Genomic DNA, 25057 nt, shown 5'->3' on the forward strand with positions numbered 1-25057 from the left:
TGCCGTCCCCTCCCCTCCCCTCCACCCTTTGTGCCGCCGCCGCTCGCCGTCCCCAGCTCCGCAGGACCCCGGCCGGGCCGGACCGCCGCGGGCGCCGGGTCAGCGGCCGATGGCGAAGGGGCGCAGCGGGGGCGGGGGCGCTGCAGCCCGAGTCCGCGACGCGGGAGACCCGGCCCGCCTCCGCCGCATTGTCCCGGGCCCCGCACCCCGGCCCTGAGCCGCGCCGCCGCCGCCGCGCCCGCCCGCCCGCCGCCCGCGGGGCCATGCGGAGGGCCGCGGGGATGGAGGACTTCTCCGCGGAGGAAGAGGAGCCCTGGTACGACCAGCAGGACCTGGAGCAGGGTGAGCACCGAGGAGGGGGCCCCGAGAGCGATGTGCGCCCCGCGACCTCCGGCCGCTTCTCCATTGTTGGGCGGCGTCACCCCCGAGAGGGCTGGGCCGGACCCCGCGACCCGGGCTCCCCTGGGTGATGCGCGTGCCGAGTGGGGACGTGGAGGGAGGCGGCGCGCCGCCGGGAAGACCGGCCCCCGTCGGGGGGACGGCCTTCCTCCCTCCCCGAAGGACCGGGGCACGCGGCGCCCAGCTCGCCCACCCCAGCTTAGGGGCAGGCCCTGCCCAGGGGTCCCTGATATTGTTAGGGGGCCTGAGTACCGCCTGGAATTCTTTGGAGGCCGGGAGGTGGCTACTTGGTGGTTTTGCTGGGAGGGGTGGAGTGTGTGGGGGGAGGGGGAGCATGCTCTTATCCCAAATCCGGCGACACCCTTCCCTGCCAGAATTCCTGAGCTCCAAGGCTCCCAGAAAGTTTCCTCAACTCCCTTCCCCCTCTCCCCAGGGAGGGGGTTGGGGTGCGGGGACCCTGCCTGGGCAGAAGTGGAGAGTTGGAGTCATCCATCTGCCCTCCTGACGCAGGAGCCCCCTTGCCCGCCCAGCCCCCCCTCCCCCCAAACTGCCCGTGGTTTGGACGGGGTCAGGTTTGGGAATTCTGAGCAAGGGCCCAGATTAGAGGAAGGGCTGAGTAAAGAGGGAGCCACTCCCCCCCCCCCCCCCCCCCCCCCCCGCATCCGAGAGCAAAGAGGGTGACTGGAAGCGGGTTAGAAGCTCGTGATGAGGTGGCCGAAGTGACATCACTAGGAGTAGGGGGTGGGCTGTTAGGACGAAGAGGGTCAGAGCCAAGGCTGGCCAGAGTGGAGTCAAGTCCACCCTCTCCTCCCCAACAGCACCTCATTCTCCGATGGTCAGGGCTGGAGGGGTGTCCAGGAGAAGTGACCACAGTCCCCAGCAAGCGGGCGGGTGTGGACACAGGCCTGGTTCAGTGTGTGCTGACACTCGTGTTCTGGGGCTCCAACCACGGCCCCCAATGCCTAGCTTTGCCCTCCTGGGAGACATCTACCCAGATCCTGGAGCCTTTGTTTCCTGGCCCTGACCCACATCCCCACGTGGCCGGATTTGCAGGTAGATGAGGCTCGGTCCTTATGCTCAGGAATGTGGGGTAATCAGAGCATCTGGGGACTAGTGTGGGACTAGGGGTGCTGGGCTGCACCCTGCCATACTCTATGCCCCGGAGTCTACCCTCAGCTTCCCTGCCTGGAGCGAGATGCCCATTACTGGCTGCGACAACCCCTCCCCAACCCTGGGCACTACTCCCATCCCCAAATTTTGCATCCCACAAACACCTCTCAGGCTCCACTTATGTGTCAGACACTATCCTGGGCACTGGGAATAGTCCCAGCCCTGGCCCACTAAGTGGACCTGGGCAGGTGGAGGTAGGCCTGTAATTGAGTATGTGACAGGATACAGTGAGAGGGCTTCGTGGAAGAGGCGGGCCTAGGAAGAAAGATTGGAAACTGAGTGCCTGGGAAGATGGCCTCCCGGGAGGCAGATGCTAATATTATTGCTGTCTCATTTCATTCCCTTACAGAAGTCTCTGGCACCCTGCCTGGCCCAGATGTGGGGGGAAGGAGCCAGGGAGTAAGGGTGGGAGATGTGCTCCTCCCAGAGAGGGAGAAGTGTCCAGATTCCCACTGGGCTGGGTGCCTGCTCTGGGCCAGGGTGGAGGATGGTTCCAGCCAGCCCCCTGCTCTGACCTTGCTGGCCTGCAGCAGTCAGCCTCCCCTCACAGCCCCAGTAGTACCCAGAGCCCAGGAACAAGGAAGGAAACCAGAAATGAGACAGTTTAAAAAGTAACTGGAGCTTTGGACCAAACACCAAATGTCTGTCGCCAGGGGCGAGTGCTGAGCCTTCGGAGTGATCTCTGCCCTCAGGGGACTCCACATTCCAGCAGAGGAGGCAGAAAGGAGATCAAACCAGCAACTGTGGTGGAGCCACAGGGGTGCTGCAGCCAGCAGACTGGGGAAGGTTCACCTCCGAAGCCGCCCCCCCCCCCCAGCTAGAGCATGGAAAGGTCTTCCCTGGGCAAAGGGAGGAAGACAGGCATTCTAGGTGGAGGGGACGCCTATACAAGGCACGGGCAACCTGGAAAGACCATGCATGACTGGAAAGTAGGACTTAGATATGCTGGGATGGGGTGGAGGAAGTCCCAGGCCCAGGTGGTGTGGCACTACCCCCGTGGGGCCAGCATGGAGAGCTAGATGGTGGCAAGAGTGTTTGCCAAGAGCCAGCCACATTGGGAATCAGGTGCCTTTTGTGTGCCTCTTCCCTACACCCAATTCCCCAGTTCTCTGCGCAGCTGCCCCCTAGGTGCCTCTTAGTGTCCCAGGAAGTGGTTTGCCCAGCCAGCCTGGGTCCCCACCACCACCACGTCAGGGCAGGCCCTGATTTCTCCTCCTGAAGCTCGCCATAGACCCTGCTTGACTTTGATGCTGTCAGTCCCAATAGCAAGGTCCTAGGTTCTCACTGTTCCCTCTGCCCACTGCCACAGCACTTGTAAAAATAGAAAATGCCATTAATTATTAAGCACTGGCACTCTTTCTCTGCCCGCCTCCCTCCCCATCTTGGACCAGGCTTGGCGGGCCCTGTGGGTGGGTACCTCCTTCAAGGCTGAGAGATGGTTGCTGGGTCACAGATTTGAAGTCCTGGGTGCCTGACCTTGAGTCTCAGCCTTGGGCGAGAGCTCTGGTGTGGCAGTGGGCATCGGTGACTGGACCCCAGTTCTGTGGACACGGAGTTCCTGACACTCGTGCCCTGTAGGCTGTAAGCAGGACACCCGCAGCCCTGCCAGATGCCAGATGACCTCCTCCCTCCCCCCCTTTACCTTTGTCTCTCCTTCCCTGTGCCTGTCCCCTGTCCCTGTCCTACCTCCCTGATCTGGAGTCTGTGGTGCCCCACCCAGATCCCAGCCAGCGAGGGGCAAGGGGATTTCAGCGTTTCTTTTCAAACATCCCATCTCCTGGCCGTGTGCGCCCAGGCTTCTGGGGCGATGCTCCTGAATCTTGGCTGATTCAGGGGAGAAACTGCTGAAGCTGCTGCAGGAGACCCAGAAAACTCCAGAGCCCAGTCAGGGGGAGTGCCAGTAGATTCAGTACCTTCCCTGGCTTGGCCCAGTGACCTGGTCGTGACAGGCTGTTATTCCTCTGGCTTCGGCTTAGCCAGCTCACCCATTCTCCCACCCCAGGCCTCCCTCCTGCTCCGCTCCAGTGGGAGCTGCCCTCGGTTAGCTGGTGTCCCTTCCCCAGCCCTCACTCCACTCAGCCCCTGGCTGTGCAGCTCCTGGGCTTCTCTCATGATCCCTCCTGGCAGCTTTGACCAGCTGAGCTTGCATTATGATCCAGTTTCCCTGAGAGAGTCCCTGAGATTCTCCCCACCCCAAGAGCTTCTGCCGTGTCCCCTTCTTCCCCATTCCTGACCGATAGGGGCCTAGGTCACAGTCACTGCCTTCCCAGGGCCATGGCCCTGGTTTATAATGTGACTTTAGCTGCCCCAGCCCCTGCTGTAGGAATGCACGCAGCTCAGATGCTCGCCTGGGAGGACGAGCGCGAAGTGCAGTGTCCGTGACCACTCCTCGCTGCACCTCTGAGCCCTGGGACTCTAGGTTAAGCTGCAGGGGATCCATGCAGGCCACCCACGGAGCCTATCCCCTGACACCAATGCGGGTGACATCAGTAGCAATGGCCTCTTTACAGGCTACCTGACTGTTCCCCAGGGGGGAAACGGTGATGAGTGTGGCCCTGGGGTCGTCTTGCTGGGCTCCCAAATTTCCAAGGACTCAGCATAACAGGGCTGCAGTTTCATGACCCGAACATCTAACTTCACACTTTGTCGACTTGCCAAACTTACAGTTAATAAATTCATAGTGTCCTCATTGCCCCACTAGGTTTGTGTCAGGGAGCTAGTTTTTCTTGGCATCGGTATCAGAAGGTTAATTGCTCCAGGCTAAAGGTTCTTCTTATCTGAGATTGGTATGAGCTAGTGTTTTGTCTAATGGCTGGGGTAGGTGTTAGGAAAGCACTTGTTTATCCAGGCTAAGCTATTGTTATTGCAGCCTTTCTCTGGGATAGCAGCTTTGAGCTCCTCTGAGCAACATCTGGGCACAGACCACCACCATCCACCTGGCCTAGGTCTAGCCTGCAGGCTACACTCTGACTGTTCTAAAACCTCAGCTCTCCCTGTGGAGATGGACTCCAGGTTTGTTCCTAATGGACAGCTAGGCCTTTGGTCCAGGCCTGGTGGCCGGTCCAGCCCCTCTGGCTTTCATAAAGTGAGGTCAGCCCTACCCCCATCTGGCTCTCAAATGCCCACCTGGAGTCACTGCTCTCTGGGGCTCTCCTGAGAGGAAAACCCCACCCTGGGCTTGTCGAGTGCAAGGGAGGGGCTCGGCTAAAACTTCTGTATTTCTGAAACTTGCCAGGAAGGAGTATAGAGACCACCCATCCTCTAGGGATCCTAGAACCACCACTGTCTTTCTGAAAATGAAAGCAGTACCTAGCTCAACCCCTGGACCACATCACTTCAGCCCTATCAGAGCAACCTTTATGCTTCTTGGGATTTACATCATCAGCCCAGATTGAGGGCCTCATCATGGGCCAAAGACCCAAGCTTTCCTGGATGGCATTTTGATGGAAGAAATCAAATAGGCCCATCTCCCTCCCCACCACACAGCTCCCTACACCAGGCCAGATCCCCTCCCAGCCTGTTCGTGTACCTTGGGGTGGGATGGGGAGAGGAGGTTCCAGTTCTGCAGGTATAAGAATCAGGGCTGTGGGGGGGGGGGGGGTTTTGTTTCTCAGGGAAAGGAGGTTTCAGAGAGGGGCACATGTCACTAGGACCAAATGCTACTGGACTGAGGCAAGGAGACCTGAATTCTGCTTTCAACTCAGCTATAACACAGCTGATGACCTTGGTCAAGTCATTCTGCCCTCTCTGGCCTGCCATCCACAGAATAAGGAGGTTGGGCCAAAGAGCTGGGAAGCCTTATCCAATTCTAATGCCCAGCAAGCCCCTCTGCCTCCTCCAGCTCTCTGGGAGCTCCTACTTACCCTCCAAGCCCAACTCAGAGACGCCCATTGTCTGAGCCTCCTGCTGTCCCCAGGAAGATGAACTCTCCCTTCCCTATTGTCCAAGATACTCTGCCCTGTATCTTATCACATTCCATTCACTCATTTTTTTCAAGAAAAATGTATACACCTGCTCTGTGCCAGGTGCTTTCCTAGGTCCTGGGGGTATCAGTGAAGGAAACAGCAAAATCCCTGCCCTGTGAGCTTACAGTTAGTCAGGAGAGACGAACAAGATAAATGAGCAGATTGATTCGTGCTAAGTAGAAAAATTAAGTGGGGAGGGAACATGGGGTGGGGGAGGGTGCAATTTTAGATCAGTGGTTGGGGAAAGGCCTCCTGGAAAGAGTGACATTTAAGCACAGGCTTGAAGAGAGAGGGATGAGCCCTGGGAGTGTCTGGGGAGAGGACATTCCAGGCAGAAGCAACAGCCAATGCAGAGGGTTAGCTCCTGGCCTGCATCCTTTCCCAGGCCCGGAGGCTCCCCTAGTCAGCCCCTGTGTCCTGGTCGTCTTGGGGTCCCCAAGGCCTAGCTTGGAATGAATGCTCAGAACATGAATGGGGGTCCTCTGTCATCTTTCTCACACTGCTCGTTTCTCCCACCCTCTGCCCCTCCCTCCAGACTTGCACTTGGCCGCCGAGCTGGGGAAGACACTGCTGGAGAGGAACAAGGAGCTGGAGGAGTCTCTGCAGCACATGTATGCCACCAACGAGGAGCAGGTGCAGGAGATCGAGGTGAGGCCAGGCCCTGCGCACGCCCCTCCACCCAGCAAGGGCCCTGGCCTGAGTGTGCAACTTAGGAAAAGGCACAGCCACCCCAGGCAGCCTCCTGCACCACTGTCTTTACCACCCGTTCGGTGGCCCGTGAGTGCCCAAAGCGCACCTGTTCCTAGAAGTGGGAGGAGAGCCCAGGCTGAGACATTTTCCCTAACCCTGTTCTGAAAGGTTACTCACCCCCCCCCACCCCCAGTACCTGACCAAGCAGCTGGACACCCTGCGGCAGGTCAACGAGCAGCACGCCAAAGTGTACGAGCAGCTGGACCTGACGGCCCGCGACCTGGAGCTGACCAACCAGAAGCTGGTGCTGGAGAGCAAGGCCGCCCAGCAGAAGATCCACGGGTGAGGGCTGGTGGGGCTACAGGGGGGGGGGGGGTGGGCACGGAGAGGCCCAGGACTGGGTGCGCATGTGGGCATGTGGGCCGGGGGGGTGGCGCCTGCTCCTCCCAGAAGCCCAATGCTGGGAACTTAGGGTGGTGGTGAGTTTGCCCTTGTAGATTTGGGGTGGGTTAACATTCAGGCTACACCCTTCAAGCACCAACTATGCACCAGGCTCTGTTTAGTCACTGGGACACAGTAATGGGGATACAAAGACACTGTCCCACTCTGGGAGCTCGCAGTGCAGGAGGGAAGGCAGGCACGTAAACTTCTTACTGCAACACGGTGGTAAGTGATAGAGGGGCACACAAGGAGCTGAGGTGGTGAAGAGGAGGAATGGTCACTGTGGGAGAGTGGTGCTCGGAGCTCCCCATCTGACCTCAACACCAGGCAGCATGGCTGAAGGTTGTCCATCTGTCCCCAGCCCCATGTCCCTCCAGTGCTGCAGTAAAGAGGGCTGGCCCATCCCCTTAGAGTCCCTCCCATGCGTGTCTCCCACACCACCCCCAGGCTGACGGAGACTGTTGAGCGCCTGCAGGCCCAGGTGGAGGAGCTGCAGGCCCAGGTGGAGCAGCTCCGGGGCCTGGAGCAGCTGAGAGTGCGCAGGGAGAAGCGGGAACGCAGGCGCACCATCCATACCTTCCCGTGCCTCAAGGAGCTGTGCACCAGCCCCCGGTAGGTGAGGGCAACACTCGTGGGTGGAGCACCTAGACCCTGGATGGTATCTCTGAGTGCCCCGGACTGCGAGCCAGGAGAGTAGGGAGAGGTGGGCCAGGAGAGTTGGTGCAGCATCCTGGCGATTAGCGGGACTGGTCCTGTTGCTGGCAACAGTTATGAGCACTGGCCATGTGCCCATGACTCCGTTAAGTGGCCTAATAATCATGGCAGTACCATGAGGTCTGTTTTATCATTGTCACAGCTCAGATGAGGAGACTGAGCCTCAGAGGTTATGTGTCCTTCCAAGGTCACCTGCTTAGTAAGCCAGACCTCTAACCCAGGAGGGGCTAACACTGCCGCTCTTAGTTCCCATTAAACCTTCTCAATGGGGTGACTTGTTAATGTAAGAATACATATGGTGTATTTAGTGGGCGTTTCAGTAAGGGTCCTGGCAAAAGATTGCCTCCCACAGAGTAATTGAGGGGTGATTAATAAAGAGGTATGGACAAGGTATAAGAAAACGGGGTGCAACTCTGCAGCACCCCAGCATTGCGAGGGTGAAGAGCTATTACAATAGACCTAAAGGGGTGGGGGTGGGGGTTCCTGGAGCCTAGAAGGCATGGAGGGCGCTGCCTGCCTTCACTGGCCAGGAAGGAGCCTGGGGAAGACATTCCCATCTGCGTCCACTCCCACTCGTTGACCGGGCTCAGGGGAGAGCCAGGTAACCTGGCTGAAGCAGCCCAGTGAGGTCAGCCTCCCAGGCCCGAGGGAGGAGGGCGGAGAGCGGACCTAGTGGGACAAACAGACGGTGCAGCCCAGTGGACTGGAAGGCTGTGTCGGCGCTGGGCCCCGGGGCCTCGCCCGTGACCTAACCCTCGCCGCCTGCCGCTCTCCCAGGTGCGAGGATGCCTTCCGCCTGCACAGCTCCTCCCTGGAGCTGGGCCCCAGGCCGCTGGAGCAGGAGAACGAGCACCTGCGGACCCTGGTGGGGGTGCTGCGCGCCCAGGTGAGCCAGGAGCGGCAGCGCAAGGAGCGCGCCGAGCGCGAGTTCGCGGCCGTGCTCCACGAGTACGCGGAGCTGGAGCAGCAGCTGTGCGAGATGGAGGGCTGCCGGCGGCGCGCGCAGGAGCTGGAGGCCGAGCTGCTGGAGCTGCAGCAGATGAAGCAGGCCAAGGCCGCCTACCTGCTGGGCCGCGACGACCCCCTGGCCGAGGCCCTGCTGGCGCCCCTCACGCAGGCCCCCGAGACCGACGACCCCCAGCCGGGCAGCGGGGACGAGTTCGGCGCCCCGGACGGCGTCGCCTCCCCCGCCGCCTCCCCGGGCCATTCCGTGCGCAAGAGCTGCAGCGACACGGCGCTCAACGCCCTGGTGGCCAAGGACCCCGCGGGCCGGCACGCGGGCCACCTGGCGCTGCACGCCACGAGCGTGCGCAGGCGGGGCATGTCCATCCTGCGCGAGGTGGACGAGCAGTACCACGCGCTGCTCGAGAAGTACGAGGAGCTGCTGGCCAAGTGCCGGCAGCACCGCGCCGGGGTGCGGCACGCGGGCGTGCAGACCTCGCGGCCCGTCTCCCGCGACAGCTCCTGGAGGGACCTGCTGGGCAGCGAGGAGGGGCAGGGGGAGGCCAAGGCGGGCGAGAGGAGCCTGAGCCAGCACGTGGAAGCCGTGGACAAGCGGCTGGAGCAGAGCCAGCCCGAGTACAAGGCGCTCTTCAAGGAGATCTTCTCCAGGATCCAGAAGACCAAGGCCGACATCAACGCCACCAAGGTCAAGACCCACAGCAGCAAGTGACCGGGCTGCCTGCAGCCCCTCCCAGCGTCGCCCGTGGCCCTCGGGCCTGGGCCGCGAGGCCTCGGCCAGTGAGGAAGCTTTCAGCAGCGAGGCGTCCCAGGAGGCGGCCCCAGCGAGCCCGGGCACCAGCCGGGCCCCTGCTGCGGTGGGAGGTGGTCAGCGTGTCGGCAGCCTGGCCTCCCGGGACCCCCACCATCCTGTGTCAGCCCAAGGCACAGCTAAGCGTTTCAAAGCCAAACGTCCCCACTCCCCTGGGGATTCCCAGCTCCTCGGCTTTCTGTCCCCAGATTTGTGGCCAGGCTTCTAAAAGCCATCTGGACCAGTTGTTTTATTTTGTTTTCCCCCAAAGTTTGGGTTTTTTTGTAATGTAAGGTCCCCCTGACCCCTTGCCACAACTGGAAACACTTGAAGGGGGACCCCGAGCCAGCTGTGGCAGGTTCCCGGGGTCTCCTTGACCACCCACTGCTTCTCCCCAGCTGTGACACACTGTCATTCCCTTAGCACCAGCTGCCCCACCCCCAGGGTCCTCACCAGGTCAGACTTAGCCCCCGCCCTGCTGAGAAGAAGGCCTCAGCCTGGTCTCGAGTGCTCCCCCACTCCGGCCCTGGTGAGGGTGGCCCTGTCCCCAGAGACCCGCAGCCCACTGCAGATCTGTAGCCAATCAGAAGAGGGGAACAGAGCCCCTCGGCAGCCATACACGAGCAGTGCTCCCTGCTCCCCTCAGAGCCAGCCTCCTTGGGTTCCAGCCCTGGAAACGCCTTCTGGGCATTAAGCCTTCCAGGGGTCTGGGCGGTGGGGAGCCCCCCATCTCTGCACGCCGCCTGCAACTCATTGAGTTTGGCCTCTGCCTTCCCCCACCTCAGGGACCATAACGTGTCTCATTCACTCCCATGCTCCCCACAGGCTGACCCCACCGCAGGTCACACCTGCTGCCCCCAGAATGTCCTGGGCATGTGCAACAGCTTCCACCCCTGCCCCCCTTCACTGGGGACAGCCCAAGACTCACCCCACACTGAACAGTGTTGAAGTGGGCCTGGGATGGAGAGTGTGTCTCCTCCCATAAAATGCCTGCTCAGCCTCCTTCCTTTGTGGGGGCCTCTTGAGGACCCAGCTGGGTCCAGGGTTTAATCTTTTAAGGCTTCAGAAAGTCCAGCTTCAACTTAGAGATGCCAAGGTCCCCAGCTTGCCCTGAGCAATTCTCCGGGGCTTCCCGTTTCTGCCTCCTGTGCTGAGACCCAAGAAATCGGAGGAGCCATACAGCCCAGTGAAGGCGGGGGCCCTGGCCTCTGCTGGGAGCCCAGTGGGCACCTTCATGCCTTACCTGTCTCTAAGGGGTAAAGGGGTTTTCTTAACAAGCATGCCCGACCTCCCCAGGGGTGCCACCCTGCCCTCTGGGTGGCACTGTGATGAGAGCTGTGTGCTGGTCCTTCTTCCACATATGGAGCCCTTTGTCCTTGGAGCTGGGAAGCTCCCAGCCCCCACGGGTCTGTCATCTAGGGTGGAGGGTAGGGTGCGCCGCGGTGGGGGAAGGGCTCCTGCCTGGTCATGCCCCGGTTCTGTAGCAGCCCACCAGCATCACCTTCGATGTATACATGAGAGAAATATATTTACAAATGCTTTATTCTCTTCTTTAATAAAAAGTGCACCAGTATTCTAAAAGCAGAAATGGCCCCGGAGCCCTGGTCCTGTCTGTGCGTGTGGCACACTGCCTCCCATCGCACAGCTTTGGGGACAGGACTTCCTGGGCTCACTGCCCCGCCACTGGCAGCTAGTGACCTCTGAGCAGTAGGTCTCGGAAGCTGCCAAGTGCCAGCTATGAGGGTCACGTCACCTCGCAGGGCACCCCATGCTGGCTGGACCCTCCTTGCTGCAGAGATTTTGCATCTCCCCTCTCAACCCACACCTGCCAACAGCTTCGACTTCAGAAGCCAGAGAAAAGGCTCCTGGCTCCAGCAGGTTTGCTCAGTGGTTAGGGCCTCGGCCTGTGGACTGAAGGTCTGGGGTTCGATTCTGGCCAAGGGCACGAACCTGGGCTGCAGGCTCTGCCCCAGTCAGGTCGAGAGCAGAAGGCAACCAATCGATGTTTCTTTCTCTGCTTTCCACTCTCTGAACAGCAATGGAAAGTATCCTCGAGTGAGGATTTAAAAAAAAAAAAAGCTCCTGAATCCTTGGGTTCAGATTCTCTCTGCCTTCTCCACCTGCCTGTTTCCACACAAAATTCCACCGGCTGTGGATCCCAATCCCAGGAGGAAAAGCTTCCATAATCTTCCCCTGGAGGTCAGCTCAGGGATCTCCCCCAACACCTCTCCCTCCCCTGTTCCTGAAGGAGGCAGGAGCCACCTCCCTTGTACCCTGGAGGCGAGACTGTGGTGTGGGGAGTTCCAAATTGGTGGTGTCTGCTTTTTAAGTCAACTGACCGGTGTGCAGGTTTCAAGTACACAGCATGCAATGGCTGTGGATTTTCCCATCCAGTGGGATGGAGAGCACTCTGCAGGTGAGAAACCAGAGCAGCTGCACCTGAGGAGCAAAGGAAGCTGTCTCTCCCCGGCCTCTCTCCTTTCCCAGACTGACGACCTTCCCCAAGACCAAACACTGTGGTAAGGGGCACTGGTCCCCCTCCCACGGCCCCAAGAAACAGGCCTGTGCCCTCCCTGCAAGCCCTGAGCTGAAAGCCTGGCGGTGTTTTCAGGCAACCAGGCAGAGAAGGAAGCAGCTTCCAGGAAGAAGCGGGCAACTTTGCCCACCCACGCCAAGGGGCATGCTCTGTGCTGCCTGCCCAGCCCCTGGGGAGAAGGAAAGGTCTGGAATAGAGCTGGTCAGACTGGATTTCCCACCCCATTGCTGCAGAGAAAAAAAAAATAAAAGCCATCAGATTTCTGAAAGTAAAAGGAAGTTCCTTCAAAAAACCTGTACACGCTTAGCATGCCTTAGTAGCAGCTACCTGTTGTTGCCCGCTGACAGGCAGCTATAAAATCTGTTTTACTGATGGGGATCCTGAGGCTTAGAGGTTAAGTTAGTAATTCAGAGTCACTTAGAAATATTTGAACCTGGACCTGACCAAGTCCCACTATGCAATACTAAACATCCCCTATATCCATGTAATGCTGAGGGCTTTTTTCTTTTTTTAAAAATTGATTTCAGAGAGAGGAAGGGAGAGCGAGAGATTAGAAACATCACTGATGAGAGAATCATCAATTGGCTGCCTCCTGCGTGCCCCCGACTGGGGGTCGAGCCTGCAACCCTAGCATGTGCCCTGACCGGAATCAAACCATGACCTCCTGGATCACAGGTCAATGCTCAACCACTGAGCCATGCTGGCCGGGCGTAATGTTGAGTTTTAAGAGCCAGTCTGGGTGGTACCCCAATTCACAGGCCATAGAGAAGGGCTGCTGCCTGTAAGCCCCTCAGCTGCCAGGAAGGGCTTGGAGATTATGTGTGTTCCACTCTCTTCTCACCCGTGAATGTCCCCTTCCTTCCTGAAGTGCCATTTCAGCCTACAGAGGACCAAGGAAGGGAAGAAGGCAGGCCTCAGCCTTCAATGCTCACCTTTTTAAGGGAACAGGTGGCCCCTCTCACGTTTCTCCCTGAAGGGCCTCTATTCTGGATGGTTCACAACAGCAGCAGGTAAAAGGAGCTTGGCAGCTGCTCTCTCCACCCCAGAATAACTTGTCTCATTCTCTCGTCTACCCCCCTCTCCAGTCCCAGAATCCAGGGCACCAGATGGCCCCAGCAGGCTGTGTTTATTTGGGGCCATGGAAACCTGCAGCTTCCTTTTCCTATCATTCTGGGTCAGGAACAGGGCTGGAGTCCAGCCTCAAAGCAATGATGCCATGGAATGGTGCTGACTTTGTTACTCATAATCCCAGAGCCATAGACGTGGATGAGTCCCTGGCTTTGCTCCCCTAAGAAGCTTATTGCAGTCATCATGGAGACACCTCTGTTCCCTCTGAGGTCTTGGGACTATGTCAGACAGGGAGAGATCCAGGAGACTCTCCTTCCAACCTAGAGCCCAAAAGGCTTATATCAATTGCCACTGTTTTCCTAGTTTGGGTTTACAAGCCAGTGCGGGGGGGGGGGGGGGGGGGGGGTGATTTATTCCCTACTGAAGACTTTGCCTGTATCAATGAAGCCAAGACAGTAAAGCCTTGATTTAATGATAACCTCCTGATTCAAACAGCCAACATCCCATAGACATATTTTTCTAGGTAATTACGCTTTTTCTAAAAATAGAACTCGTCATTAAGAAACAACCACTAATATTACTAATAACCCCTAACATTCATTGAGCTCTGTTTTCATTCACCAAACTGCCTCTCAACAAAGTAACTCTGCCAACATTTAGCTGTTTCCAAACACTGCTTGCTTTACCTTTCTTGGAGTTAGAACTTCTCAGTTTTGAAGTTCATGTCTTAACAGCCCTGTAAAAGGGCTCTGCTTAGCCTGGCTGGCTGTCTGGATCTCCACCTACCTCCTCAGCCTCCCTTTATCTCCTGGCTGTTAGAAACTGCCATCCTGCTCCGCAGAGCTGCTGGTTCCCCCACAAAGGGCGTGGGGTGGGTGTGGTCCACCTGCCTGCCTCTCCTCCCATCTGGTGTTGGTCCTGTAGAGCTTTCTCACACGTGCTTAAGGGGGTCTTGCTTATAGGCTGCTGGAGTTACTAAAACTCATCTCTAGCGGAATTCAGCTTTCAAAAACACACTCCCAAAGAATTCATTCTATTAATGCTTATTGAATACCTAGGAGGTGCCAGGTTCTGGGTGCTGGGGATCCAGCTGTGAGCCAGTACCTTCCTGGAGCTTATTATATTCTGGCGGGGAGACAGGCAATAAAGTAGGAAAGTAAGATTGAGTGATGTGAAAAGGGAAAAAAAAAAAAAGATAAATAGAGCAGGGTACGGAGATGAACTAGGCCAGGCAGGGCAGGCCTCGGGGAGAGCGGTACAGGAGGAGAAAGGTGGTGCTTTCTGGGGACACGGATCTAGGGGTTCGTTCACCAGCAGGCTCTCCTGAGCGTTCGCTGTCTGGCCAACACCTTCCCCACGGCCAGCCTCCCGGAGGCAGCCGACGGGGACCTTCTAACGGCGCCGCAGGAGAGCCACGCCGGGAGCCCAGCTCGCCGCCTCCCCCGGAACCAAAGTCCGGAGGGAAACACGATCTAGCGGACCGGAGGGAAGAACCCACCGGAAGCAATCCGGAGACTCGAACATGGCGGCCGCCCGGTGCCTGCGCTGGGGCCTGAGCCGAGCCGGGGCCTGGCTGCTCCCGCCGCCCGCGTACTGCCCCCGCCGAGAGCTGCACAAGCAGGTAGACGGCACCGAATTCCAGAGCATCTACAGCCTGGACAAGCTCTACCCGGAGTCGCGGGGCGCGGACACCGCGTGGAGGGTCCCGGTGAGCCGGAAGGGTCGGACGGAAGGGGCGTGTCCTCGCCTCTGCTGGGTGACGTCAGGGAGCCGGCGCCCTATTGGCCATCCACGCCGTTAATCAAAGGGCCCCGCGGAAGGGGGCTGGTTGCCCGCGCAACCGAGCACCGGGGCCACTGGGCGGGTCTCTTTGGTCCCTTCTGGAATCTTTGGGAAGTTGCGCTGCCCTTAGCCTCCAGTAACCCCGCGCACCTGCGGAAACTGGGCTCCCGTTCGTTTCCTCGGGTTGCATTTAATGACAGCCCGCCGTGTGCAGGCTCAGCCCGGCCCCAGCCGATTCTGTGGAGCTCCCCCGTGCAGGACGGCAAGAGAGCGTTCATTCATTCAGTCGCGCGTTCAACCAGCTTCATTTGCAAGCAGGCTTCGGGCACTGCGCTAGGCATAGGGATAGAGTAGTGGAGAAAAAACACAAGAATCCTAAGGTTTTTGGAGCTTGAATTCTAATGGAGGGCACAGCAATAAGTAAAATAAGTAGTACAGAGTATGTGTGATGGTGATTTACTTTGGAGAAAATAAAGCCTGGAAGGAAGAGGAGTGCTAAGGTGGTGTTGCAGGGTTAAGTAGGATGGTCTGGGAAGGCCCCTGGGCAGCTGACGTTTGAGTAAGGATGTGGAAGAAGCAAGACAGCGAGCCATGAGAATAGAGGGGAGATGGGCATCCTTGTGGAGAGAATTGCAGACGCAGCACCTCAGGGCAGCTGCAGGCTCTCCCTGTTCAAGGAACAGCAAGCAGGACAGTATGGGGACCGAGTGGAGGTTTTGAGTTAGAGTGGAATGATCCAAGTGGGTTTTACAGGGAGCACTCTTACAGAGCCCTATAAAGAGCAAACCGTTGAATGGCAAGGACAAGACCAATTAGGAGATTGCAACCATACAGGCAAGAGCTGAGCAGTAGGGTGGAAGCAGTAAGGGTCATGAGGATTGTTCAGGTTCTAGATATATTTATTCTGAAGGGAAAGCCTCTAGGACTTGCTAATGGATTTTCTATGAGAAGTGAAAATGAGAGGAGTTGAAGTCTGGGGCCTTGAGCAGTGGAAGGATCGAATTACCATTAATTGAGATTAGAAAGTTTTCTCATTCAGCAAAAAAAATTATTGTGTACTTATTGTGTCAGACACTGTCTCAAGCATTGCAGATACAGCTTCTGTTCTAGTGGAAGGAGCGGACAGTAAACAAATGGGGAGAACATATCAGATATTGAGAGATTTTGAGAAGTAATAAATAGAGCAGGGTGCTGTCATAGAGAAGGCTGGGGAGCTACTTCATATCGTAAGGGATGTCCTCCCTGAGGTTTGAGGTTTGAGGCATCTGAGAGGAGACATCGAATAGCAGTTGGCTATGAGTCTAGAGTTGAAGAAGGAGGCTTGAGTTTGAGCCAAAAAGTTGGGAGTCACCAACACAGATGATATTTTTATCAACATGGATGAAATGTTCTGGGGAAAGAGTAAGATAGAGAAGAGAAAGGATTTCAGGGGCATGTTGGTGTTTCAAGGTTGCAAAGAGCAAGCAAAGGAGAGTGAGAAAGGCCTAGGGAGGGAAGAGAGAAAACAAGATCACTCAGAGGAAGGGGAAGAAGGTGCTTTGGGGAGGGTGTGGTTCATGGTCTTCAGTGCTATAGAGAAGTAGAGTAAGATGAGGATCCATCACCCGCCCCCCAATAACTCTAAGATGAAAAGAGATGGGGACAGGGAATGGGACAGGTGAGGATACTTGGAGCTTTGAGCTTAGATGGCCAGAAGAGCCTCAGAGGGGTAGTGTTTGCCCTGGGCCTGTGGACATGAGGCTCTAAGGCCAAAGGCTATCGCCAGAGGAACAGCACAGGAGAGACATGGAGGTATGAAATCCTGGAGGGAGTAGTTCAGTTTGACACAAACCCTCAAGGCAGATGTGCTAGTCACTGTTCAAGGCAGGCAAACTCCCAGGTGAGCAGAGAGAACACGGTAGCCCACAGGTTTGTCACTCCTGGTTGGCAGAGGGGGTTCCTTTCAGAGTCTCCCTGGTGCCTGTGAAGTCTGGTGCCTTCCCTCCCTCCCTCCCTCCCTCCCTCCCTCCCTCCCAGGAGCCAGGCCACTAGCTAAGGTCGGGGGCAGGGAAGGCTGGAGACGCCAGTTCCATTTTCCTAGAGGAGTGTTTCTGAGGCGGCACCTCTGGAGTTGGGAGAAGCTATCCCTATCCTCTGATATGATTTTGCTGGAAACCTGAAAATAGTTGTACTACATTTGTGTCATGGCTTTGCCTCATTTCTCTGGTTGCCCTGGACCAGTGAGGAGTCACCTGGCAGGTAATATTTATTTGACACTGTGTGCATTACATTACAGGATGCTGCAAGGCAAGCCAACAATGATATTCCTCTAGGTAAGTAATTTGGTTTTATAAATAAAATCAGCCATTTCTCCACCCCTCACACATTCCTTCCAGATCTTTCCAGCCTAATGGAAGTGAAGAAACCGTCTTTGGGTGTGCGAAGGTGGAGTCCTTTCAGCACTTAGAATAGCCAAAAAAAAAAAGACAGTGCAGCCACCCTGGCGTGCTTGCTGTGCAGTGTGCATGCAGCACGAATGAGAGCTCTTGATGTTCTTGTGACACGGAGTAACCTTTACAACAGATGAACTGATCATCATTTGAAGAAAGTAAGGTACAGAAGAATATGTATAGCAAGCTACCGCTTGTGTCTTACATATACATCCGAAATACATATATATTTCTATGTATGAACATAGATCTGAAAGGATGCACAAGAAGTTGGATAGGAGGACCGCCTTGGGGAGCGGAGAGGGCTTCTCCCTGCAAGCCGTTTGCCTGACTTTAGAACTGTGCACCCATCAAGCACGAGGCCTGACGGCATGGCCTGGAAAGAAACAGCCAGCCCTGTTCAGATTCAGAGAGCTTGTGACGTCCACAGACAGGGAAAGGAAGGGTATCAGAGGTGCGGGCTCCCCGTGGCCCGTGCTCAGGGCGACACTGAAACAAGGAGGCCAGGTGAGGGCAACACAAAGGAGAGGACACAGTGGCCCACTGGGTAGCTTGCAGCCTCGCCCTGAGGTGCGCACATGCCTGGAGGGGGCGGAAAGCCTGTCTCATCAGAGGGGAGGCTCAGAAACTGTCATGAGGGCCTTTGGGAAGACGGAGGTGAGTGGGAGAGGGCCGTGTCGCAGCGCCTCACCTGCCTCCGTGCTCCTGTGCTCCAGGAGGACCACAGGCGTTCCTGCAGACAGACGTGGCTGCAGCGAAAGCCATGCCTCGGTGGCCTAGGTGGATATAGGCGAGGTTGCGGGCACCGTGATGATACCGTCCCCCTACAGTACCACGTGCATCTGTTACCTAATCTGTCAGAAGGAGGAAGCCTCTCAGAAGCAGTCCTGGGAATAGTCACCGCTGCCCGTGGACGCCTGCTCTCCACCACCAGGCTGCCACAGTTGTGTGCCACCCAAACTTCCTGCAGCTCAGCTTCTACTCATCTGAAATTTTCCTACTTCCCTCCTTCCCTCAGACACTGTGAGGCTACTTTTCATGAATTGTAAAAGCAGAAGGAAGAAACCTCATTTTACAGCTTCCAAACAGACACACAAACCTGAGACCAGAGAGGCAGCGGGACTTGGCCAAGATCACATAGCGGGTCGGTGGCTGTGCCAGTGTTAGGAGCAAGGCCTCCCAGCTGCTACTTGAGTGCTCAGGCATCCAGCAGATGTTTTTAAACGCTGACCGAGCGCTAGGCACTGGGAGTCCACAATGAATTAGACACACCCACCCTCTTGGACCTTACAGTCTTTTGGGCTCCACATCCACCATGTTTTGACATATAACATTAAAACTAAGTCTGTTCCTTAGGTTGAGCTTCTTAAAGAATCCTTGCTTTAAAACAAACAGCAGAAAGTTAGGGCAGCTGGGTCTGGTGGAATGTTCTGGACCAGAAGCAGATAACCCAGACCATAATTTTACATCTTCTGCTGTCTGTGTGACCTTGGGAAAGTCACTTACTCTTGGTTTTAGTTTTGACACTAAAAATAGTGTCCAATATAAATAGTCTCTATAAATAGAGTCTCTTACTCTACTGATCTGAATGTTACATTCATATATATGGAAGTCATTGAGAGAGATGTGTAATATTTTGCCATGAGATAGTCATTTCTTTGGCGTGTGTTCTGTTTTACAGATCGCTTGAAGATATCTTACTGTCGGAGTAGCGGTCCCGGAGGCCAGAACGTTAACAAAGGTAGAGGGCACCTTGTCCTTCTCTTTCACTTTAAAACTTAGTTGGAAGATGGACTTCAGGACTCTCTGTTTACATTCATGGGGAATAAAGGGCTTTTTTAGCAGGAGCTTAAACACTGCCAGTTTATAATAATCCTCTTTATTCTTTTGAGCGTAGTCTGGTTCTCGGGTGCTCAGCTGTGGGCGGCTGGAACTAGGATTGGCCTGTGAGCCTAAACAAAGGGAAATCACAGTGTGAGTTGGCAGCCAGCTCCAAGCACAGGTTTCCTTCATTCTTGTGGAACCCATCCCCCCATTCTTTTCAGAGCCTGATAAACTGTAAGCGGAACGCTGGACATTTAGTTCCTGGAAGTTTATTTTTGTCCAAAAGTGCCTCACTATCTTTGCAGGCTCATTTCACAGCCAGCTTTGTATCCCTAAGTTGGCACAGGATAAAAACGGACCTGGTTGGGTTTCTCACCTGCCGTTGTTGCAGGATGGTCACCAGCCACCCAGGTGCTGAGCCTACCTGGACTCTCAGTGACTGTGCTACCTTGTTCCTTTCTTTCCAGTGAATTCCAAGGCTGAAGTCAGGTTCCACCTGGCAACCGCCGACTGGATCGCAGAGCCCGTGCGCCAGAAGATGGCCATCATGGTAACACTGGCCCTTCTTCCTTAATCCCTCAGTCACTTTCTGGCCTCTACTCGGTAGAACTCTGGTTTTGCCTTTGTTCTCTGCAGCATAAAAATAAGATCAACAGGTCGGGAGAGTTGATACTCACCTCTGAATGCAGCCGCTATCAGCTCCGAAATCTGGCAGATTGCCTGCAGAAAATTCGAGACATGATCGCTGAAGCCAGCCAGATGCCCAAGGAGCCATCCAAAGAAGATGCTGAACTCTGGAGAATCAGGTACCAGAAAACACCTAAGCTGCTTCCAACTGAGTCGTGGGGGTGGCACAGGGAAGAAAGGGGGCATGGTCAAGTCCATGACCTTCCAGCAAATAAGTGGAAAAGCCCCAGCAACAGGAGAGACTGACCGAGTGGAGGCTTGTGAGCTGGCGCCTGCTGATGTGGCTGCTCTGCCTCCTGCCGAGCTGCCAGCTCCTCTCACCATCCTGATAAGCACTGATTGGGCATCGCCGCCTAATTGTGGTCCTTTTGTTTGCAGGATTGAAAACATGAATCGGGAAAGGCTGAGAAAAAAGAGAATAAATTCTGCCATAAAGACAAGCAGAAGGGTAGATATGGACTGAAATCACCCTCCAGAGCTGGCGGAGACCCTCCGAGGGCTGTCCGGGCAGCTGGCCGAGAGCTCGAGTGCTGTCGGGAGACGGATTTGCTGTTTGCGATTGTTAATGCTTGTCCCTAACGCTGGAGCCGTCGGAGAGCGTTCATTCGGAGTGAGGGTGGTAGGCACTGGTTGCAAAGGTCTTTATAGGCAATTACGTGTTGTCAAGCCTTAATTATTCACTTACTGTATTAGCTTCAATAAAATTCTAAATGCAGTGGCTTCCCTTCTTCAGATGCTTCAGAACAGAATCCGTACCCCTCACTGGTTGAAATCTGCCTAACAATTACTGCCCGGCACTGACTGCTGTCAGCCGGGGGAAACGGGGCTGAGCGTGGTGTCTGCCCTCAAGGAACACACGGTTGGGTAGAAGCTGTGTGTGGGTATCTGAGCAGGGCCAGGAAAAAGGTACAGAATTTAATCAGTAGAAAGGGGCTGAGCATATGCCAGTTACAGGGAACAGTATTGATAAAGGAAACCAAAGAAAAGGCTGGGGTGGGGGAGACAATGAAGAACCATCTGAATGGTGGGTCTGTGCAGGGGCTCATGGGGGAAGCCTGGGAAGGGAGACGGCTCAGTGTGGAGAGTCTCAAACTCAAGTTAAGCAGTTTAGATGGTGAGAAACATAGGTAACAGGGAACGACTTAAGTGGGAAGGAATGTCAGGTGTTAGGTGTCGTCGCAGGCTGTGGGGGCAGGAAAAGAGTGAATTGGAACTAGAAAAAGGGTTTTGCAATCTTACGGGTGTGGGAAGCACCCAGGCCAGCACAACAGTAGCAGGTTAGTCTGGCGCATATGAATTTCATAGAATGTTCTCTGTTATTTTGATGTAGTTCACTCATTTGACAAATAACTGCACTGTGATGCTCTCAGTGCAAGATAATAAACAGTAGTAGTCTATACACTTCATGTAAGCAGGGACCTCATTCATGGGAGTGTAAAAAAGGGGGAAAAGTCTTTGATAAAGGACTAGAAAATATAGAAGATGTGGAAGACATGGTCCCAGACCCCTAGGGACTGAGAGCCTAGTGGGGAGCAAGGACGTGCAACGTTCATTAGTTCATGAGACCCTGGGCGAGGTCCCAGGGAATCAGCAGTGAACAAAGCCCTTTCTTCCAGAGAACTGACATTTGATCAGTTGAAAATGGATTTTGTATGGTAACATGACCTAAAATGTGGTACATAAGAAAGGTCTTGCTAATGTGAAAGGAGATCGGTTTCTGCAGACTCCACATCTTAGAGAGAGAAACAAGAATGTGTCCAAGTTCCCTGGGCCCTCAAGTGCGGAGGATGGGGGCCCAGGTCTCAGGCAGGCATGACAGGAATGCACAGCCTTGGCTGGAGCTTCTGCTGTGACATCCTTCAGACGAGCATAGATTCTAACAGTGGATTTCAGACCTTCGTAAGGTGTAAAAATACGCCTATTCTTTATTTGTACTGCTTTCTGTCTAACAGTGTTAAAGGAACATATTAGGGTGAAGCATCTATGTGGCTGATATATTTCTTTCCTGTGTATGATGCATTTGTATATAACAGATGCACCGCGTGTCAGACCCGCACTTGTTCTGATGGACGGCTTTGCTCCCCCTGCCCGGCGATGCTGAAATTCTTAGGGTTTATGTCTCTGTGTCATGACAGGTCGGTCTGTTCTGCTCGCCGCCTACCCCGCTCTCCCTAAAATCCCTGGGCTTTCTCAGTCAGTGGGGTGGACACGGTGGCGCCACGGTCCGGGTGTTCCCGCAGCCCCAGCCCCACTGCGCTCCCGGGGCGGCGGGGGAGGCTGGCCGGGGTAGCGTCCCGCATCCTCGCGGTCGGTTTGAGCTCCGGGGCCGCATCCGCGCACCTCCCCCACTCGGCATCCGGGGAAACGCGCGCCCCGCTAAACCTTCGTCGGAAAACCCGGAGTGGGGCCGCCTACTAGGGGAAGAGGCGCCGCAGCTGTAAGCTGCAAGCCCCAGTGGCCTAATGGATAAGGCACTGGCCTCCTAAGCCAGGGATTGTGGGTTCGAGTCCCACCTGGGGTAGGGCCCAGCTTTTGACGCTCTGAAAATTTCGCTCCACCACAGCCCTGCCTCATTAGATTCCCTCGAGTGAGCGGGCAACGCCGGCAAAGCGACACCCCAGGCCCCCACTTTTCTACAGCTCCCTGGCCCAGGCGAGAGCGCGGGCTTGTCCCGCAGGCTTAGGCTGCAGGTGGCCCCAGGACACACCGGGACCGCGACGGGATGAAGGGGGCGCGGGCGGCAACGAGCCAGGGGCCGCGAACAGCGAAGGCGGCCCCGTTCGCAAAAGCGAGGCGGCTGCAGGGGCGGCGCAGCGCCCCGGCCCCGACCACGAGGCACGGAGCCCGAGGTCACCCCGGCGCAGCCCGAGCGCCCGCGGAGCCAAAACTACCTGCAGAAGGTCACACACCCCACCCCAGGTGGGACTCGAACCCACAATCCCTGGCTTAGGAGGCCAGTGCCTTATCCATTAGGCCACTGGGGCGCGACAAAACGCACCCCCCACGTGGCCCTTGATAAAGCTCACCCGCAAGCGCACAGCCCTCAGACGACCTGCCGCGCGGTGCCGGTGCCGCAGCGCGTATCCCTAGACCGGGACGTGGTACAGGTCGCGGAAAGCCAGCTAGACAACCGGAGGGTTCACCCGCCAGGCGCGAAAGCTAAAAGCTAGACACACGATGGGGAAGTGCCGGCCGAGACCTCCGGGCGCGCGGCGGCGAGCACGTCCCAGGATGTGCGAGACGCTCGGAAAACAAGTGTGAACAAGGGTCAGGCGGCCGAGGCGAGGTGCTGGCCGGTGGGACAGGAGGGACAGGAGGGAGGGGAGGGCAGTACAGGCGAGCGGGGTTTCTCCGCGCCGCCCCCACGCCGGAAGCCCCCCTTCCAAAAAGCAAACGCACCGACCACGAAGGGACTCGAACCCTCAATCTTCTGATCCGAAGTCAGACGCCTTATCCGTTAGGCCACGCGGTCCCGCTGCCTGCGGTAGGCTGTGCGCGGTCCAGGTGTAACTCCCTCGCAGGGGGTGAGTCGTGCCGGGGGAGCTGCGGGTTCTGGGCCGCGGGGTGCAGCGAAGGCGGAGCCGGAACGCGGTCTGTGCAGCCAACACCTGCGCGGTGCGTCCACAGGGCCCTACGGAAGCCTCGCGGCAGAGCCAGACGGCGTGCGTGGCGCAGAGAGTAAGCGCCCGACTCCGGATCAGGAAGGTGAAGGTTCAGGTTCTAGCCTTCTTCCAGAGGGCAGGCTCTACCAGAACCGAATCCCACACTTTGTTGGACCCCTCACCCCCGGCCTCCCGACCCATTCTCGGATGAGCTCTACTCCACTGGAGATGAACATGACGAGCGTGGTTTTGCCACCGGAAGCTTCCGGTATGACGTCATTACGCACATCACAGTTCAAAAGGCAAAAGATCCGGCGCCGCTTGCGTACTGCCCCAGTGGCCTAATGGATAAGGCACTGGCCTCCTAAGCCAGGGATTGTGGGTTCGAGTCCCATCTGGGGTGAAGTAATTTAACCACTGACGAACTTTTCCTATACCCTTCTTAAGGTGAATTAAAACATTTGGTCCATTTTCTCTCTTTAACAGCATTTTCTGTGTGTGCATGGGTGCATCTCAGCTGCAACTGTTTTACCCTTTTTTTGATCAAGCCTGACTACACTTTTGAAAGGTAAACAGGTATGAGGGCCAATGGGGGGTCCTACTTCCTGTTCCCTCTCTGAGTTGGTATCCACTTATCTGCTCAAAGGACTGTGTTCTGTGAGACCATCACTGTTAATAGCAGCCAAAATTGCAGCCCCTAGCCCCTCCCTGCCTCCCCCTGGAGAGAGGCAGGTGGGGTAGGAGTGCTGCACAACTCCATGCCAACAATCCTGCTGTGGACTGTCCCCACTGAAATGGCACCCACAGCTGAGCAAGGTGTGTGTTTGTGTGCGGGTGTGTACAAGCATGTGTGCACATGAGCATTGGACAGTGGAGATAATAACTGCCAATCCCAGGAAAAAAGATGGCACTGAAATCGTGTGATCCCAGGTAGTGTTTAAAAAGGGACTCTGGGAGAGATGTACATCCATGATTTTCACACTTCCCTGTATATGCGTGAATTCCTTTAGGAAAATGTTTACGTTTTTAGAACTACGAACCTGCCCAGAGATTTTTTTTTTTAACCTTGAAGCCCACAGTTTCTGAGGCGTCACGGCTGGGCTTTCAAGGTTGAGTATCTTACATTATGTGCACTTTGGGAATACTTCTATTTATTCAAGGAAAAGCTGTATTATTTATGAGATTTTCCTAAGTCCCTGACTCAAAAAAAGTTTAAAAACCAGTTTTTTGTACTTTTGTAAAAGAAACAACAAACAAAACAAAGAATTAGAAGTACAGAATTCTCCTCTCCCTTCTCCAGGGTCACCCAGAATTATTCTTCTCTACTCCAGTCACCAAGGCTCATGGACGCCACTTTACTACCTCTGGCTCCCAAGCCCTGCCACGTAACTGCAGCATCACAGGCCTTGTCTGCACGAGACACGAGACACTACTTCTTTTCCAGTTTCAGGCTTCAGTTCTCCCTTAAACCTCCTCCAGCCTCTGCCTCCAAGGAGCTTACGTTCTAATGAGAGGACAGTAAATAAGTAATAAACAGAAGATTATTTGAAATAAAAGGGGTGATGGGAAGCTGTTGAGTAGTCAGAGAAGGCTCTGGGTAGAAAACAGCAAACGTATCATATCACTGGCAATTTTGTCACCTTCAAAGGACTTCTTTTTTAAAATATGTCTTTACTGATTTTAGAGAAAAGGAGAGGGAGAGAGAAACATCGATCAGCTGCCTCCTACACACCCCTTACTGGGGACCAAGCTGCAACCCCCGCATGTGCCAAACCAGCCAGGGCTTCAAAGGACTTAATGTCTTGGCTGATACACTCCTTACCTCATAGGGTTGTTGTGAGGAGAAGGGAGATGATATTTATATAAAGTGATTAGAACGATTCCTGGAACACAGTATCTGCTTTATAAGTCATGATCATCATTTACTAATATACTAGTTGGCCCAATTATTCAAAGTTTATGTGTGAGCAACCCCTAGCGAGATATGAACCCAAGGGCTC

The 25057-nt window shown here is 55.7% G+C and overlaps 2 protein-coding genes, 1 long non-coding RNA gene and 4 other non-coding genes across 8 annotated transcripts; 4 read left to right on the plus strand and 3 right to left on the minus strand.

The window, feature by feature from the left end:
- Positions 1–255: 255 nt before the first annotated feature.
- On the plus strand, positions 256–10717 carry CDR2L (cerebellar degeneration related protein 2 like). Of its 2 annotated transcripts, none has more exons than XM_087826345.1 (5): positions 256–342; positions 6070–6182; positions 6418–6566; positions 7113–7277; positions 8157–10717. In XM_087826345.1, the coding sequence occupies exons 1-5, from the start codon at positions 264–266 to the stop codon at positions 9049–9051; spliced, it is 1401 nt and encodes a 466-aa protein (XP_087682471.1). In that variant the 5' UTR covers positions 256–263; the 3' UTR covers positions 9052–10717. The 2 variants fall into 2 exon arrangements, with proteins under 2 accessions (XP_087682471.1, XP_087682472.1); XM_087826346.1 differs by having other exon boundaries at positions 6451–6566.
- A 3441-nt stretch (positions 10718–14158) lies between these two features.
- On the plus strand, positions 14159–20004 carry MRPL58 (mitochondrial ribosomal protein L58). Its single transcript, XM_016220364.2, has 6 exons — positions 14159–14441; positions 16791–16827; positions 18626–18685; positions 19236–19318; positions 19405–19574; positions 19834–20004. Exons 1-6 carry the CDS (start codon positions 14256–14258, stop codon positions 19916–19918), a joined length of 621 nt encoding a protein of 206 aa, XP_016075850.1. The 5' UTR covers positions 14159–14255; the 3' UTR covers positions 19919–20004.
- Positions 16704–23167, minus strand: LOC148091306 (uncharacterized). The gene is made up of 3 exons (XR_015715888.1): positions 22855–23167; positions 19145–19398; positions 16704–18896 (listed from the first exon to the last, which is right to left on the minus strand). It is a non-coding gene; the product is annotated as an uncharacterized LOC148091306 (long non-coding RNA).
- Positions 21904–21976, plus strand: TRNAR-CCU (transfer RNA arginine (anticodon CCU)). The gene has a single exon. It is a non-coding gene; the product is annotated as a tRNA-Arg (tRNA).
- TRNAR-CCU (transfer RNA arginine (anticodon CCU)) lies at positions 22367–22439 on the minus strand. The gene has a single exon. It is a non-coding gene; the product is annotated as a tRNA-Arg (tRNA).
- TRNAR-UCG (transfer RNA arginine (anticodon UCG)) lies at positions 22855–22927 on the minus strand. The gene has a single exon. It is a non-coding gene; the product is annotated as a tRNA-Arg (tRNA).
- Positions 23168–23387: 220 nt separating the features above from the next.
- TRNAR-CCU (transfer RNA arginine (anticodon CCU)) lies at positions 23388–23460 on the plus strand. The gene has a single exon. It is a non-coding gene; the product is annotated as a tRNA-Arg (tRNA).
- Positions 23461–25057: the final 1597 nt, after the last annotated feature.

Source organism: Miniopterus natalensis, chromosome 17 (assembly GCF_054644295.1).
Source record: "Miniopterus natalensis isolate mMinNat1 chromosome 17, mMinNat1.hap1, whole genome shotgun sequence".
Lineage (NCBI taxonomy): Eukaryota > Metazoa > Chordata > Mammalia > Chiroptera > Miniopteridae > Miniopterus > Miniopterus natalensis.